The following is a 17,112-nucleotide window of genomic DNA, read 5'->3' as shown; positions in this document are numbered from 1 at the left end:
ATGTATATATATGTATATATATATGTATACACATATGTGTATACATATGTGTATACATATACATATATTTTTTTTTCTTTCTTTCTTTTGTTCTATGTTTAGGAAGAAATAAATGATGTCGTTAAAGAAGAATTAACGAAACTTATAGGACATATTACGAATGAAGATAAATGGAAAGACGTTGCCGCACTGTGCGGCAACGTCAGTTCTTCGACGTCAAACGATACACCAGGAGAAGAAAAGGCAAAGCAAAAAGCTTGTAAGCTTTTTGCTTCAGGTTTAAAACACATTTCTGAAATTAAGGACGACACCAACAAGGATGTTGTACCACTTAGGAAAACTATGATGTGCGCAGCACTTAATCTTTATGCTGATCAATTAATAAACAAATCAACAGATCAATGTCCTTTAGATAATAAAAAATTGGAAGAAGCAATAAAATACGCTTTTGAAGAAGGTAATGCCACTATTAAGAAGGGAAAATCTTCATGCACCACTCAGGGCAATAATTCTTGTTTTGTTTGCAATAGGCAAGACAAAAACGATTTTGCCAATTGCCAAATTGGCAGCAATTCCACTGACAAAGTAGGGAAGAAAATGACCGAACTCCTCCTCGAGCAAGACAAAACCAACTCCAAAACCAAATCTAACACCCCTAACATGACCAAAACACTAGAGGAAATAAATAAAATAGAATCATTCTGTACTCAAGTCCAATGTGCTATCAAACAGCACTACAGGAAAACCCCAAATGCAAAAGCACTTCCAAATGGAACACCATCTTGGGTAAGGATGGACAACTACATATATATATACATATATATGTATATATGTATATATGTATATGTACATATGTATATATGTATATGTATATATATATGTATATATATATATGTATACACATATGTGTATACATATGTGTATACATATACATATATATTCTTTTTTCCTTTCCCTTTCTTCTTCTTCTTTTATGATCAGGATGACATCCTAAGTGACGCCAAGGATGAATTATCGAAACTTCTACAACAAATGACGGAAGGTCAAACTAAAGGGAACCTTGCCAAATATTGCAATGACAAGGACGCTAAATGGAATACTTTACGCACTAAAGAAAAACAAACAAATAGAGCAGCTTGTTTGCTTTTTGCTTCAGGACTTCAGCACATTTATAAGCAAAAGAAGGGCCAGTTTAATGGCCCATCGTTTGGACAAACGATGGGTTGTTTATTTCTTAAAGAATATGCAAAACAATTAAAAGAAATGGCATTAAAACAAAAAGATTATAAGGTACATCCTCGATGTAGCGTAGATGGTGGCATAGATCACGCTTTTGAAAAGAGTGGTAACATTATGAATGCATCATCTCAATGCAAGAACAATGTTCCTAATTCTTGTTTCGAATGCAAATTAAAAGAAGGTTATGATGATTGCAAAATTGGTTCTGACAGTGTAAAGACCAAAGTGAAACCAATGCTAAAAGACGATATAGCGAACAAAGAACATATGGAAAAAACATTAGAGAATACACTTTGTCCCATCCTTCCTATGGATTTTCTTACCCCTTTTCTTCCTTTGGCTCCTGTCTCTATTGGCCTTTCTGCTATGGCTTATTATCTTTGGAAGGTAAGATAAAAAAAAAGAAAAAAAAAAAAAAAAAAAAAATTTTTTTAATGGACAAATTTAATGGGAAAAAAAATTTTTTTAATAGTTAAAAGGAAAAAAAATTTTTTTTAATAGTTAAAAGGAAAAAAAAATTTTTTTAAATGGTTAAAAGGAAAAAATTTTTTTAATGGTTAAAAGGAAAAAAAAATTTTTTTAATGGTTAAAAAAAAAAAAAAATGAATAAAAAATAAATGTGTAAAAAGAACATTTCACAATCTTCTTAACAAAAATATCCTCTCATTTTTTTTTTTTTTTTTTTTTTTTGTAGTATTTTGGTCCTCTTGGTAAAGGAGGACCACGTTTCAGAAGATCTCCTGCTGAAATTCCGGGTCCATCCGTACAAGAACAAGTCCTTGATCATGTGCAGCAAGATAGTTCACATGAATATCAATTGGTGAAGGAACGAAAACCTCCCTCTGTTCCAGCGAGAACAAAACGTTCTGGTCGCGTGAATCGTCGAACGATTATTGAAATTCATTTTGAAGTGTTGGATGAATGTCAAAAAGGCGACACACAATTGAACCAGAAGGATTTTCTGGAACTTTTGGTTCAAGAGTTCATGGGATCCGAATTAATGGAAGAAGAACAGGTTCCTAAGGAAGAAGTTCTTATGGAAGGTGTTCCTATGGAAAGTATTCCTTTGGAGCAGGTTCCAATGGAACGTGTTCCAAGTTTAGGTTCCGGGTTTATGGTTTAAGGTTCATGGTCTCAGGTTCACAGTTTAGGGTTCACAGTTTAGGGTTCACAGTTTAGGGTTTACAGTTTAGGGTTTATGGTCTCAGGTTCAGGGTTCAGGGTTCAGGGTTCAGGTTTTAGGGTATAGTGTTAATAGTTCCGGGTTTATGTTTTAGGGTTCACAGTTTAGGGTTTATGATTTCAGGGTTTATGATTTCAGGGTTTATGATTTCAGGGTTTATGATTTCAGGGTTTATGATTTCAGGGTTTATGATTTCAGGGTTTATGATTTCAGGGTTTATGGTTTATTGTTTAAGATGAAGGATATTGGTTTCACACCTTTTGTCCTTTTTTTTTTTTTTTTTTTCCTTTTTATTTGTTCTTGAAACAAAAAAAAAAAAAAAAAAAGGAAGAAAAAAAAAGGATTTTTTCTTCCACCTTTATTTCTTATTTTCTTTGTAACATTCCTTTCTTTTTTTTTTCTGTGAAAGGACACCTTTTGTTTATAGAAAAAAAAAAAAAAACATTATTATTTTTTTTTTATGAACACACATTTTTTTTTTTTTTTAATTTTTTCTTCATTATTTATTTCTTTTTTCCCTTAAATTCTGTTTCCATCTTTGCGAAAAGTTGCCCCCAATAGGTGTTATATCTTGTTCTCGTAAAAAAAATGTATGGGACATCCGCGCGCGAGCGCCCGCGCCCCCCAGCGCGGACACTATATTACGATTTCCGCGAAAAAAAGGTGTGGAAGAACGATAAAAATTTTCATATAATTAGAACTTTAAAAAAAAAAAAATAAAATAGAATAAAAAAAAAAAAAAAAAAAAGCAAATAATGAGAAAAAAAAAAAGAATGTACATTGTGTTCATAATATTTTCCGTGTAAAAAAAAAAAAATATAATGGTTCCATATAATCATAAAAACCATGTCTATACAATAATCATTATAAGATGTTACTAAAACAATTACACAAGTGTGATGATGTTCATGCTAAAAAATTACATACACACAAAAAAAAAAAAAAAAAGGAAAAATTTATGATTTAATTTTTTGCAATGGGAAATTTTTTTTATTTCATATTACATAAGGGTTGAATTTTTTCCTTCCCAACCTTCTTAACGTTACACATATGAGATGAATAAATTTTCTTCGGTACAACTTGAACCCTGAACCCTAAAAACCTGAAATGCTAACAGTAAACCCTGAACCCTAAACCTATACTCTACACAAATTAAACCTAAACCCTTATCCTACATTCACTCTAACCCTAAACCCTGATACTACATTCAACTTAACCCTAAACCCTGATACTACTTTCAACTTAACCCCAAACCCTGATCCTACTATCACTATAACCCTAAACCCTCATCATGCATTCACCTGAAAACTAAATCCTGATTCTACATTCACCCTAACCATAAACCTCGATGCTACTATCACCATAACCCTAAACCTTGATCCTACTATCACCATAACCCCAAACTTCGATCCTGCTGTCACCATAACCCCAAACCCTGATCTTACATTCACCTTAAGCCAGAACCCACTTTAATCCTTAACCCGGAACCCACTTTTACCTTTAACCCGGAACCCACCTTAACCTTAACCCGGAACCTATTTTATCCTTAGCCCAGAACCTATCTTATCCTTAACCCGGAACCCACTTTTATGCTTAACCCGGAACCCACTTTTATGCTTAACCCGGAACCCACTTTTACCCTTAACCCGGAACCCACTTTTACCCTTAACCCGGAACCCACTTTTACCCTTAACCCGGAACCCACCTTTACCCTTAACCCGGAACCCACTTTTACCCCCCAGGAACCTACCTTACTCTTAACCCGTAACCTACTTTTACCCTTAACGCGGAACGTACTTTACCCTTAACCCGGAACCCACTTTTATCCTTAACCCGGAACCTATTTTATCTTTAGCCCAGAACCTATCTTATCCTTAACCGGGAACCCACTTTTATCCTTAAACCGGAACCCACTTTTACCCTTAACCAGGAATCCACTTTTATCCTTAACCCGAAACCCACTTTTACTCTGAACCCGTAACCAACTTTTATCCTTAGCCCGGAACCTACCTTATCTTTAATCCGGAACCAACTTTTACCCTTAACCCGTAACCAACTTTACCCTTAACCCGGAACCTACCTTACGCTTAACCGGGAACCCACTTTTACCCTTACCCAGGAACCTACCTTACTCTTAACCCGTAACCTACTTTTACCCTTAACGCGGAACGTACTTTACCCTTAACCCGGAACCCACTTTTATCCTTAACCCGGAACCTATTTTATCTTTAGCCCAGAACCCACTTTTACCCTTAACCCGGAAACAACTTTACTTTTAACCCGGAACCCACTTTTATCCTTAACCCAGAAACAACCTTACCCTTAACCCGGAACCCACTTTTACCCTTAACCCGGAACCCACTTTTACCCTTAACCCGGAACCCACTTTTACCCTTAACCCGGAACCCACTTTTACCCTTAACCCGGAACCCACTTTTATCCTTAACCCGGAACCCACTTTTATCCTTAACCCAGAAACAACCTTACCCTTAACCCGGAACCCACTTTTACCTTTAACCCGGAACCCACTTTTACCCTTAACCCGGAACCCAACTTACCCTTAAGCGGGAACCTACCTTATTTTTAACCCAGGAACCAACTTTACCCTTAACCGGGAACCCACTTTTATCCTAAACCCGATAACCACTTTACTTTTAACCCGGAACCAACTTTTAGCCTTAACCCGAAACCAACTTTACTTTTAACCCGAAACCAACTTTACTTTTAACCCGGAACCAACTTTTACCCTTAACCCGGAACCAACTTTTACCCTTAACCCGGAACCAACTTTTACCCTTAACCCGGAACCAACTTTTATCTTTAACCCGGAACCAACTTTTACCCTTAACCCGGAACCTACTTTACTCTTAACCCGGAACCAACTTTACTTTTAAACCGGAACATACGTCATCCTTAACCGGGAACCCACTTTTATCCTTAACACGGAACCTACATTACCCTTAATCCGGTACACACTCTTATCCTTAACCCAGAACCCAGCCTATCCATAACGCGGAACCAACTTTACTTTTAACCTGAAAACCAACTTTACCCTTAACCCGGAACCCACTTTTATCCTTAACCCGGAACCCACCCTACCCTTAACCCGGAACCAACTTTACCCTTCACCCGGAACCAACTTTACCCTTCACCCGGAACCAACTTTACCCTTCACCCGGAACCAACATTACCTTTAACCCGAAACCCACCTTTACCTTTAACCCGGAACCCACCTTTACCTTTAACCCGGAACCCACCTCACCCTTAACCTGGAACCTAATTTACCCTTAACCCGGAACCTACTTTATTCTTAACCCGGAACCTACTTTACCCTTAACCCGGAACCTGCCTTACTCTTAACCCGTAGCCTGCCTTACTCTTAACCCGTAACCTACTTTTACCCTTAACCTAGAAATAACCTTACGCTTAACCCGGAACTAACTTTACCCATAACCCGGAACCTACATTATTTTTAACGCGGAACCCCCCTTATCCTTAAACCGGAACCTACTTTAAACTTAGTCCGAAACCCACATTACCCTTAACCCGTAACCCATTTTACCCCTTAACCCGGAACCCACTTTTATGCTTAACCCGGAACCCACTTTTACCCTTAACCCGGAACTTACCTTATCCTTAACCCGGAACTTACCTTATCCTTAACCCGGAACTTACCTTATCCTTAACCCGGAACCCACTTTTATCCTTAACCCGGAACCCACTTTTATCCTTACCCAGGAACCTACCTTACTCTTAACCCGTAACCTACTTTTACCGTTAACGCGGAACGTACTTTACCCTTAACCCGGAACCCACTTTTATCCTTAACCCGGAACCCACTTTTATCCTTAACCCGGAACCCACTTTTATCCTTAACCCGGAACCCACTTTTATCCTTAACCCGGAACCCACTTTTATCCTTAACCCGGAACCCACTTTTATCCTTAACCCGGAACCCACTTTTATCCTTAACCCGGAACCCACTTTTATCCTTAACCCGGAACCCACTTTTATCCTTAACCCGAAACCCACTTTTATCCTTAACCCGAAACCCACTTTTACTCTGAACCCGTAACCAACTTTTATCCTTAGCCCGGAACCTACCTTATCTTTAATCCGGAACCAACTTTTACCCTTAACCCGTAACCAACTTTACCCTTAACCCGGAACCTACCTTACGCTTAACCCGTATCCTACCTTATTTTTAAACCGGAACTTACCTTATCCTTAAACCGGAACTTACCTTATCCTTAAACCGGAACCTACCTTATCCTTAACCCGGAACCAACCTTATACTTAACCCGGAATCTATCTTATCTTTAATCCGGGGAATACATAACCATGAAAACCGTTTCCCCATACTTAGAAACAACCTTACCCTTAACCCGGAACCAACTTTACCTTTAACCCGGGACACTGAACCCAGGCATTTCCGCATATTCGCGTTATTCTGTATACATTTGTGGTGTAAAGTGTATGTATGCTTTTATAAGGTTGTTTGTGCCAACACGTATGTAAACACAATTTTTCCTTGTGTCGGATAAGTGTGTTTTTTTCTTTTATATTTTGCGACCTTTTGCAACTGTAATATATTTCATCATACACCCTCCTTCTTTTTTTTTTTTTTTTTTTTTTTTTTTGGGTGTTCGCGGCCAGGACACATCACAATATAGGCGCGCTCTTATTCTCTTGCTTTCCGCAAAAAAAAAAAAAAAAAAAAAAGAAAAAGGGATAAAAAATAGTTTTTCGCAAGCGTAAAAAGAAAAAAGAAGAAAAAATATTTTGCGCAAGTGAGAAAAAAGAAAAAATAATTTTCTAAAGAAAAAAGTATTCTAAAAAAAAGACGAATGTTTTTTCACAAGAGGAAAAAAAAAAAAAAAGAATGTGTGTTCTTAAAAAAAAAGAAGAATGTTCTTTTTTTTTCTCTCTATAAACAAAAGGGTGTCCTTTCACCAAAAAAAAAAAGGAAAAAAAAAAAAAAAAAAAAAGTTGCAAACAGAACAAGAAATAAATGTGGAAGAAAAATATCTTTTTTTTTTTTTTCTTCAAGAACAAATAAAAAATAAAAAGGAAAAAAAAAAAGGACAAAAAGGGGTATGAAACCAATATCCTTCATCTTAAACAATAAACCCTAAACTGTGAACCCTAAACACTAAACCCTAAACGCTGAAACCATAAAAACTAAACCGTCAACCATAAAACCTAAACCCTGAACCGTGAACCTGAGAACATAAACCCTAAAATGTGAACCCTAAACCATTAACCCGGAACCTAAACTTGGAACACGTTCCATTGGAACCTGCTCCAAAGGAATACTTTCCATAGGAACACCTTCCATAAGAACTTCTTCCTTAGGAACCTGTTCTTCTTCCATTAATTCGGATCCCATGAACTCTTGAACCAAAAGTTCCAGAAAATCCTTCTGGTTCAATTGTGTGTCGCCTTTTTGACATTCATCCAACACTTCAAAATGAATTTCAATAATCGTTCGACGATTCACGCGACCAGAACGTTTCGTTCTTGTTGGAGCAGAACGAGGTTTTCGTTCCTTCACCAATCGATATTCATGTGAACTATCTTGTTGCACATGATCAAGGACTTGTTCCTGTACGGATGGACCAGGAATTTCAGCAGGAGATCTTCGGAAACGTGCTCCTCCTTTACCAAGAGGACCAAAATACTACAGAAAAAAAAAGAAAAAAAAAAAAAAATGAGAGGATATTTTTGTTAAGAAAATTGTGAAAAATTTTTTTTACACATTTATTTTATTTTATTTTAACCATGAAAAAAAATTTTTTTTTCCTTTTAACCATTAAAAGAAAATTTTTTTCCTTTTAATAATTAATTTTTTTTTTTTTTCCTTTTAACCATTAAAAATTTTTTTTTTCCTTTTAACCATTAAAAAAAATTTTTTTCCTTTTAACCATTAAAAAAATTTTTTTTTTCCTTTTAACCATTAAAAAAAAAATTTTTTTCCATTAATTTTTTTTTTTTTTTTTTTATTAATTTTTTAATCTTACCTTCCAAAGGTAATAAGCCATAGCAGAAAGACCAATAGAGACAGGAGCCAAAGGAAGAAAAGGAGTAAGGATATCCGTAAGAAGGATGGGACAGACTGTATTCTCTAATGTTTCTTGCATTTGTTTTTGTTTCGTTTGGTCGTCCGTGAACATTGGTTCAACTTTGTCCGGTACTTTGTCATTGCCAATGGAGCAATCTTTATAATCGTTCTTATCGTCCAATGTGCACACAAAACAAGAATTAGGACCATTATTGCATTTAGATGATGCATTCATAATGGCATTACTTTCACCAAAAGCGTGATTTATACCGTCCTCTATGCTACAATGGGGATGTACCCAACTATTTCCCCTTTTCTTATCATTTGCCATTGTTTGCAATTGTTTTGAATATTCTTTAAGAAATAAACAACCCATCGTTTGTTCAAACGATGGGCCCTTAAACTGGCCCGTCTGGTAGCCATTACCGTGGGTATAAATGTGCTGCAGTCCTGCAGCAAAATGTAAACAAGCTGCTTTATTTGTTTTGCTTTGTTTATGACCAAGTTTACTCCAATTAGCGTCGTCATTGCAGTATATAGCAACTTCCTCCTGATTTTTAGACTGCGTCATATGATGCAACAGTGCCGTTAATTCAGTTTCAGCGGCACTGTGTATGTCACTCTGATCATTAAAAAAGGGAAGGAACATAAAAAAAAATTTATATGTATATATATATATATATATATATACATATATATACGTATATACATACATGTATATGTACGTATGTATGTATACATATATACTTATATATACATATATACATATATATTTATATGTATGTATATGTATATGCATTTGTCCATCCTTACCCAAGATAGTGTTCCAATTTGGCCATTTTTGCCATTTTTGCGATTTTTGGACGATTTCCATTTCTTTGCTGCGCATTGGAGTTGAGTACAGAAAGTTTTCATTTCATTTATGTTGGATAATGTTTCTTTCATTTTGATGGTAGAGTCGTTCAGAAGACCGTCAATTTGAGTCTTCACTTCAGTTGCGTTATTATTGCAAGTTCCATTTTGTGGTGATGTTGATGATGTATTAACCAAATTGCTGTCAACGAGGAGTTTGCAATTATTAAAGTCTTCCCTTTGCCTCTGGCAAACAAAACAATCTTTAGTATTATCACCAGAGGTCAAGCACTTATTATTACTTCCATTCCATTCATTAAACATTTCTCTTATTTTTATCTCATCAATAGGACATTTATCTTGAGACTTTTCTTTTATTTGATCAGCGTAAAAATTAAGTGCTGCGCACATCATAGTTTGTTTAAAAAACTTGTCATTTTCTTTTGCACTCGGCTGGCCGTTGTGAATACCTTGAATATTATCAATGTAGTTTAATCCTGCCGTGATATGATTACATGCTTTTCTTTCAACACTATCAACATTACCATCACCAAAGTCACTGCATGAACTATTAGGGTTCCCTCCATTCGTCTCAATTGCTGTGAACATCTCCTCCAGTTTGGGTTTGACGCCTTCATCCCAAAAGTTACACTGTAAAAAAAAAAATAAAAGAAGTTATATATATATGTAATTGGTTGTGTAATAACCAGTTGGTATAGTATCCGGTCTCTGTCTGCGAGGAGTTTTTCCTCTCCTCCCCTAAAGCAGCTAAAGCTAACCCCGGAACCTTATTCCTATACCCTTAAAACCTTACTCCTATACCCTTAAACCTTATTCCAATACCCTGAAACCTTATTCCAATACCCTGAAACCTTATTATAACACCCCAACAACATCATTCCAACACCCCTACAACACCCCTACAACACCCCTACAACACCCCAACAACATCATTCCAACACCCCTACAACATCATTCCAACACCACAACAACATCATTCCAACACCCCAACAACATCATCCCAACACCCCAACAACATCATTCCAACACCCCTACAACCTCTATTCCTAAACCCGGAATCTGAATTTTTTTTTTTTTTTATTCCTTCTACCCCTCAGGAGTTGTGTTTTTGTAGGAATACTTACCCAAGTCTTCTTATCAGTACCATTCGTCGTTGTTGCGTGCTGTTTGAACCAATTGGATGCGGCACATTGGAGTTTATCACATAAGAACTCGGTTTTGTTTACTTCTTCCATGGTGGTAGTTGCGGTGCCGTCAATTTTAGGCTGAACTAATGTTAACTTTTGCGTTACTTCCGTTTGGGTTGTGCTCCCATCTGCGCCTGTTGTGTTAATTTTGCACTCGTCAATGTTGGCATCATTCCATTGGCACGGAACACAAGGTTCCGTGCCACTGCAATTACCATTATTACTTGAATTCCATGAATTAAAAGCGCTTTTTAAACCTGCTTCGATAACACATTTTGATTTACTTTGCATTTGTTTTGCATATTCCTTAAGAAGGAAACAACCCACTGTTTGTCTTAACAGTGGGTTTTCATCCAAAATTTTACCGTTTTGGGTTTGAGGCGTTGAGGGCTTTGAAAGTTGCTTCAGTTTTTCAAAACCGGCATGCAAATAATTGCATGCCTTTTTTTCAGGTTTCGTGGCAGGTCTGCCATTGGCAGTGCCACCAGTGGCACTGCCATCATCCATGGTATTACATTCAGCTACGCTTCCGTTTTTGCCTTTATCTGTCATTTCTTTGGACAGTGTGTTCCATAAGTCGGCAACTTCGCCAGTCTTATCCCAAAATTTGTCCTGTAAGTAATGTAATATATATATATATATATATATGCATATGCATATGCATATATACATATACATATGTACATCTACATGTATACATGTATATGTAAGTATATATATGTATACACATATACTCATATATGTACGCATGTACACATATATACATATATATACATGTACACATACATATGTATATATATGTACATATGTACAGTTGTTTTCCCCCTTACCACACTTGGAATCTTCGTTTTTGCGTTAGGCGAATTTAAGTGGGATGCTATACATTGTAAACCATCACATAAAGTGGTCATTTTATTTATTTCAGTTAGCATTGTACTAATGTTGGAGTTGTCGTTAGTTAGCACAGCGTCTACTTTCGTCTTCACTTCCGTTGGCGCCGTGCCACCTGCGCCATTTGTTTTAATTTTGCAAGTGTCATAGTCCTTATCATTCCATTGGCACAGAACACAAGGTTCCGTGCCACTGCCATTGCAAATGGAAGATGCTTTCTTACTTGGGTCGTGCCACGAATTAAATGCTTTGCTTATACCAGCATCAATGACACAAGTCGACTTCCCTTTAATGTGTGTTGCATAAGAATGAAGTAAGAAACAACCCATCGCTTGTTTCAACGATGGGTCCTTAGACAGGATTTCACCGTTTTTGTTTTGAGACGCTGTGGGCTGTGAAAGTTCCTTCAGTTTGGTGAAAGCGGCATGCAAATAATTGCATGCCCTTTCCGCAGATGGATTATCGAATCCATTACACTCAGTTACAGTGCCTTTGCCATTTGTCTGCATCATTGCTTTTGCCAAATCTTCCCACAATTTCTTAACATCATCCTTCCAGAAGTTGTCCTGTATAAGGTGTTAGATTTATATATATATATATATATATATATATGCATATGCATAAATGCATATGCATATATACATATATGTATATACATACATATTTATACACATACATGCGTATACGTACGTACATACATGTATATGTATATGTAGATATACAAATATATGTAAGTATATACATAGATGTATGTGTATGTATATGTATATGTAGATATACAAATATATGTAAGTATATACATAGATGTATGTGTATGTATATGTATATGTAGATATACAAATATATGTAAGTATATACATAGATGTATGTATATGTATATGTATATACATCTATAAATCTATGTATATGTATGTATATATGTAGAGTTGTTTCCCCCCCAATTCTACTTACAACAGATGTACTCTACTTACCGATTTATGCTGTCCGTTGGTGGAATTTAAATGGGATGCTATACATTTCATATGGTCACATAATTTATCCCTTTTATTTATTTTAGTTAGCATTGCACTAATGTTGGTGTCGTTGTTGCCGTCCTCGAATATGGTCTTCAATTTGTCCTCAACCTTGTAATTTGGGGCAGCGACGGCTGCGCCATTTGTGTTAATAGAGCAATTCTTAAAGTTGTCTTCATTCCATTGGCAAGGGACACAAGGTCCCTTGCCATTGGCACCATTGCAAGAAGTTGGAGCTTTATTCTTCAGATCCTGCCACGAATCAAATGCCTGTTTTATCCCTTCTTCAATATTACAAGTTGCATTTTTTTGCATATATTTTGCATAAGAATGAAGTAAGAAACAACCCATCGTTTGTCTGAACGATGGGTTGCCTAAAACTTCACTGTTAGCAGTTCCGGACGACGACGACGTCGTCGGATCCGGCTCGTATAGTTGTTTGAAGCCGGTATTCAAATAATTGCATGCCTTCTTTTCAGCGTCAGTTTCAAATGAGTCACAATCAGTTCCATTTCCAGTAGTACGGGTACCCCCATTATCTTTCATTTTCCTTGCTAATTCATCCCACAGTGTCTTCACGGGGCTATCATTCCCTGTCCAAAATTCTTCCTATATAGGTGGTATAATATATATATATATATATATATATGCATATGCATAAATGCATATGCATATGTACATATGTATATGTACATACGTACATACAAATGTGTATATGTATATATGTATGGACATATGTATGTTCGCATTTGTAAGTATATGTATATGCGTGTGTACATATGTACGTATACATCTGTACATGTATGTATATGTATATACGTACATTTGTGTACATCTATACATACATATGTATGTGTATATATGTACATATACATGGATGTACGTATGTGTAAGTACATGTATATATGTACATGTCTATGTATATATGTATATATGTATATATGTATGAATATATGTATATGTGTATATGTCTATGTACATGTATATATGTACATGTCTATTTACATGTATATATGTATGTATATGTGTATATGTCTATTTACATGTCTATGCGTATGCACATATATGTATATGTGTATATGTCTATGTACATGTATATATGTATATGTATATATGCATATACATATATGTATGTACATATATACATGTACATGTATATGTACATATGTATGTATATGTGCATATGTCTATGTATGCATGTACGTATGTACATATGTATGTATATATATATATATATATATATATATATGTGTTTATGTATGTATATGTACATGTGTGCCTACATGCGTATGTACATGTCTATTTACATGTATATGTGTATATGTATGTACATGTCTATTTACATGTATATATGTATATGTGTATGTACATGTCTATGTACATGTGTATATGTCTATGTACACAAGTACATTTGTTTCCTTACGTCGTTGCTTCCTGGTGTTTGTCCTGCTCCTTTTGCTATCTTCCAGTGGTCTATAGCACAGTGTAGACGATCACATAAAGTGGCTTGACTATGTATGTTGTCCAATGTTGGTTGTATGTTGGTGTTGGTGTCCTTGTTTAACTCCTGCTTTACTGTCTCAGACAGAAAGTCCTTCCCAATGCTAGAACCCGTGCACACCTGAAGGTCCTTTCCACATTCCTCACAGGAACCATCCACATTACTACTCTTCCCACACCATTCCTTACGTTTATTCTTCAGATTCTTTTCATCAAAGGCCTTATCTATTCCTCTCTGTACAGCACAACCATAACCACCTTGGTCCGCCTGCTGCTTTAATTTCTGTATAAATGCATTGAGCGCCATACAGTGAATGGTAGATTTAAATATTCGATTAATCTCTTTGTCCCCATCAGAACCTTGTCCCCCTTTCCCAATTTTATGTACCTCTTTCAATGCTTTAACAATAATTTTGCATGTTTCCTTGCTCACACAACCATCTGCATTACCATTGGTACATTGAACGGTACTGCAGTACTGGTCTACATCGGTGTCGCTGGTCCCACTGGTAGATATATTTGTGGCTGCGCTGGTAACTTCCGCTTTGACTTCTTCCTGCACTTTATCCTACAATTGAAGTAATATATATATATATATATATATATATATATATATATATATATATGTGTGTACGCATATACGCGTACATATATGTATATATGTATATACATGTACACATGTATAAGTATGTATATATGTATGTTTATGTGTGTGCAATTGTCTATCGCCCCCCCTTACGTCCTTCGTTGTCGTATTTGCAGAGTTGCCATCCAATCCCCTTTTCTTCCTCAATACACATTCTAAGCGCTTACAGAATTCACTGCTATTACATGGTTTACCTGAGAGTGGAGGAAATTTGTGATTTCAGAGGAATTTTATATATGTGTAACAAGTGTGTTCCCATGTAGGATTGGGGCGACGGTGGTGGTGGTGATGGTCCACCACCACCACCACTACCCCCATTCCCCCTACTCCTCTAATTCCCTACCCTACCCCCTCCGTCACCATGATGTTTACCCCCATGATGTTTACCCCCATGATGTTTACCCCCATGATGTCTACCCCCATGATGTCTACCCCCATGATGTCTACCCCCATGATGTTTACCCCCATGATGTTTACCCCCATGATGTTTACCCCCATGATGTTTACCCCCATGATGTTTACCCCCATGATGTTTACCCCCATGATGTTTACCCCCATGATGTTTACCCCCATGATGTTTACCCCCATGATGTTTACCCCCATGATGTTTACCCCCATGATGTTTACCCCCATGATGTTTACCCCCATGATGTTTACCCCCATGATGTCTACCCCCATGATGTTTACCCCCATGATGTCTACCCCCATGATGTTTACCCCCATGATGTTTACCCCCATGATGTTTACCCCCATGATGTTTACCCCCATGATGTCTACCCCCATGATGTTCCCCCCATGATGTTTACCCCCATGATGTTTCCTCCAATGATGTTTACCCCCATGATGTTTACCCCATGATGTTTATCCCATGATGTTTACCCCCATGATGTTTATCCCATGATGTTTATCCCATGATGTTCCCCCCATGATGTTTATCCCATGATGTTCCCCCCATGATGTTCCCTCCATGATGTTTACCCCCATGATGTTTACCCCCATGATGTCTACCCCCATGATGTTCCCCCCATGATGTTTACCCCCATGATGTTTCCTCCAATGATGTTTACCCCCATGATGTTTACCCCATGATGTTTACCCCCATGATGTTTACCCCCATGATGTTTACCCCCATGATGTTTACCCCCATGATGTTTACCCCCATGATGTTTACCCCCATGATGTTTACCCCCATGATGTCTACCCCCATGATGTTTACCCCCATGATGTTTACCCCCATGATGTTTCCCCCTTACCTATTGTTAATTCCAGTTTTTTCTTTAGACAGTTCTGTATGTTATCACTGTCTTCTGTTTCGCATGAGTCCGCGTCCTTCAGCACTTGCCCAAATTTCCCTTCTGGTGAAGTTGGACTCCCCCCGGGAAGTTGGACTCCCGGATCAACTTTCTTGTATAAGGCAGCGGCTTTTTTGTCCTTAAACAACTCCAGAATTCCTTTCTTCTGATCCTTATTTTCGTCTATTTCTTCCCCCTCCGTCCCTGTCCCCCCTCCCCCTAATGTCCAACTGAGGTACAGACTCATCATCCGCCTGTTCCTATTTCCCTGTCGCACCCATTCTTCTAAACTACCCCCCAAAATTTGTGAACCGAATTCCATATCTTCTAATGTAACACTTTCGCACTTCTTATTAATATTCTCATTCCCTTCGTCCTTTATTCCTCCTGTCGCAGCATCCTGGACAGCTTGCACAATTTTCTGCACATCACGTTTATTACTGAGCAATTTGGCCATAGCACTGTAACCTACTATGCACCTAAAATAATCCCTTAGTCCTTGCTCTCCCCCCTGGTCGCTACCGCCGACTTTCGGTTTACCACTTTCAGCTATTCCATTCATCCAATAAACTGTTCGTAGGAGAGTTTTACATATTAATTTGTCATGGTCCCCGTACTTAGTCCCGGCACTCGCGCATGCATTGTTTATCTCCTTTGGGAAGTTCATTTCCTCTATACGCGTCCGTAATTCTTCAAACATCTTCTTCAATTCATCCTGTAATTTTTGCTGCAGGACCAAAGAAGGAAAAAGAAAAAAGAGAGAAAAATATAGATCTATATACATATATACATATACACACCACATATATATATATAAATATATATGTACATATATATTCTCTACAATATTTAATTCCCCCCGTTCGGAAAAAGAACTATAACTACTTACAGAGGCGGTGTTGCTGTTGATCTGACCCCGTTGCCCCGCACTTCCGCCCTCATTTTGCATCCACTTTGTTAACACTCCTGCGAACTTCTGCGCCATGTTTATGATTTGTTCCTAGTATATATATACATATGTATGTATGTTTGTAATCTTCAAAATTTTTTAATTTTTTAATTTTTTCTTGTGCTTCTTTTTTTTAAAAATGTAATATGTTATATATCTACTCTTCCTCTGTCTATCTGTGTGTGTGTCTGTGTGTTCCTTTTCTTCCTATTCGTTCTTTTCTTCTTTTTTTCTATTTCGTTCCTTTCCTTTCTTTTCTTTATTTCGTTCCTTTCTTT

The 17,112-nt window shown here is 37.0% G+C and overlaps 2 protein-coding genes across 2 annotated transcripts; one reads left to right on the top strand and one right to left on the bottom strand.

Annotated features, from left to right (window-relative positions):
- Nucleotides 1–102: 102 nt before the first annotated feature.
- On the top strand, nt 103–2,362 carry PKNH_1412200 (SICAvar, type I (fragment); the record flags this gene model as incomplete). Its single annotated transcript, XM_002261974.1, has 3 exons — nt 103–786; nt 982–1,626; nt 1,934–2,362. Coding segments are annotated over 3 exons (1,758 nt in total), but the record flags the coding sequence as incomplete, so codon positions are not given.
- A 5,311-nt stretch (nt 2,363–7,673) lies between these two features.
- Nucleotides 7,674–16,870, bottom strand: PKNH_1412100 (SICAvar, type I; the record flags this gene model as incomplete). The annotated part of the gene is made up of 10 exons (XM_002261975.1): nt 7,674–8,102; nt 8,443–9,105; nt 9,297–9,986; nt 10,481–11,155; nt 11,374–12,000; nt 12,406–13,056; nt 13,871–14,515; nt 14,687–14,787; nt 15,847–16,612; nt 16,775–16,870. The coding sequence occupies 10 exons, from the start codon at nt 16,868–16,870 to the stop codon at nt 7,674–7,676; spliced, it is 5,343 nt and encodes a 1,780-aa protein (XP_002262011.1).
- Nucleotides 16,871–17,112: the final 242 nt, after the last annotated feature.

This window comes from Plasmodium knowlesi, assembly GCF_000006355.2.
Source record: "Plasmodium knowlesi strain H genome assembly, chromosome: 14".
In the NCBI taxonomy this organism is placed as follows: domain Eukaryota; phylum Apicomplexa; class Aconoidasida; order Haemosporida; family Plasmodiidae; genus Plasmodium; species Plasmodium knowlesi.
The sequence above is the reverse complement of the archived record's forward strand: the minus strand, read 5'-3'. Positions and strand labels throughout refer to the sequence as shown.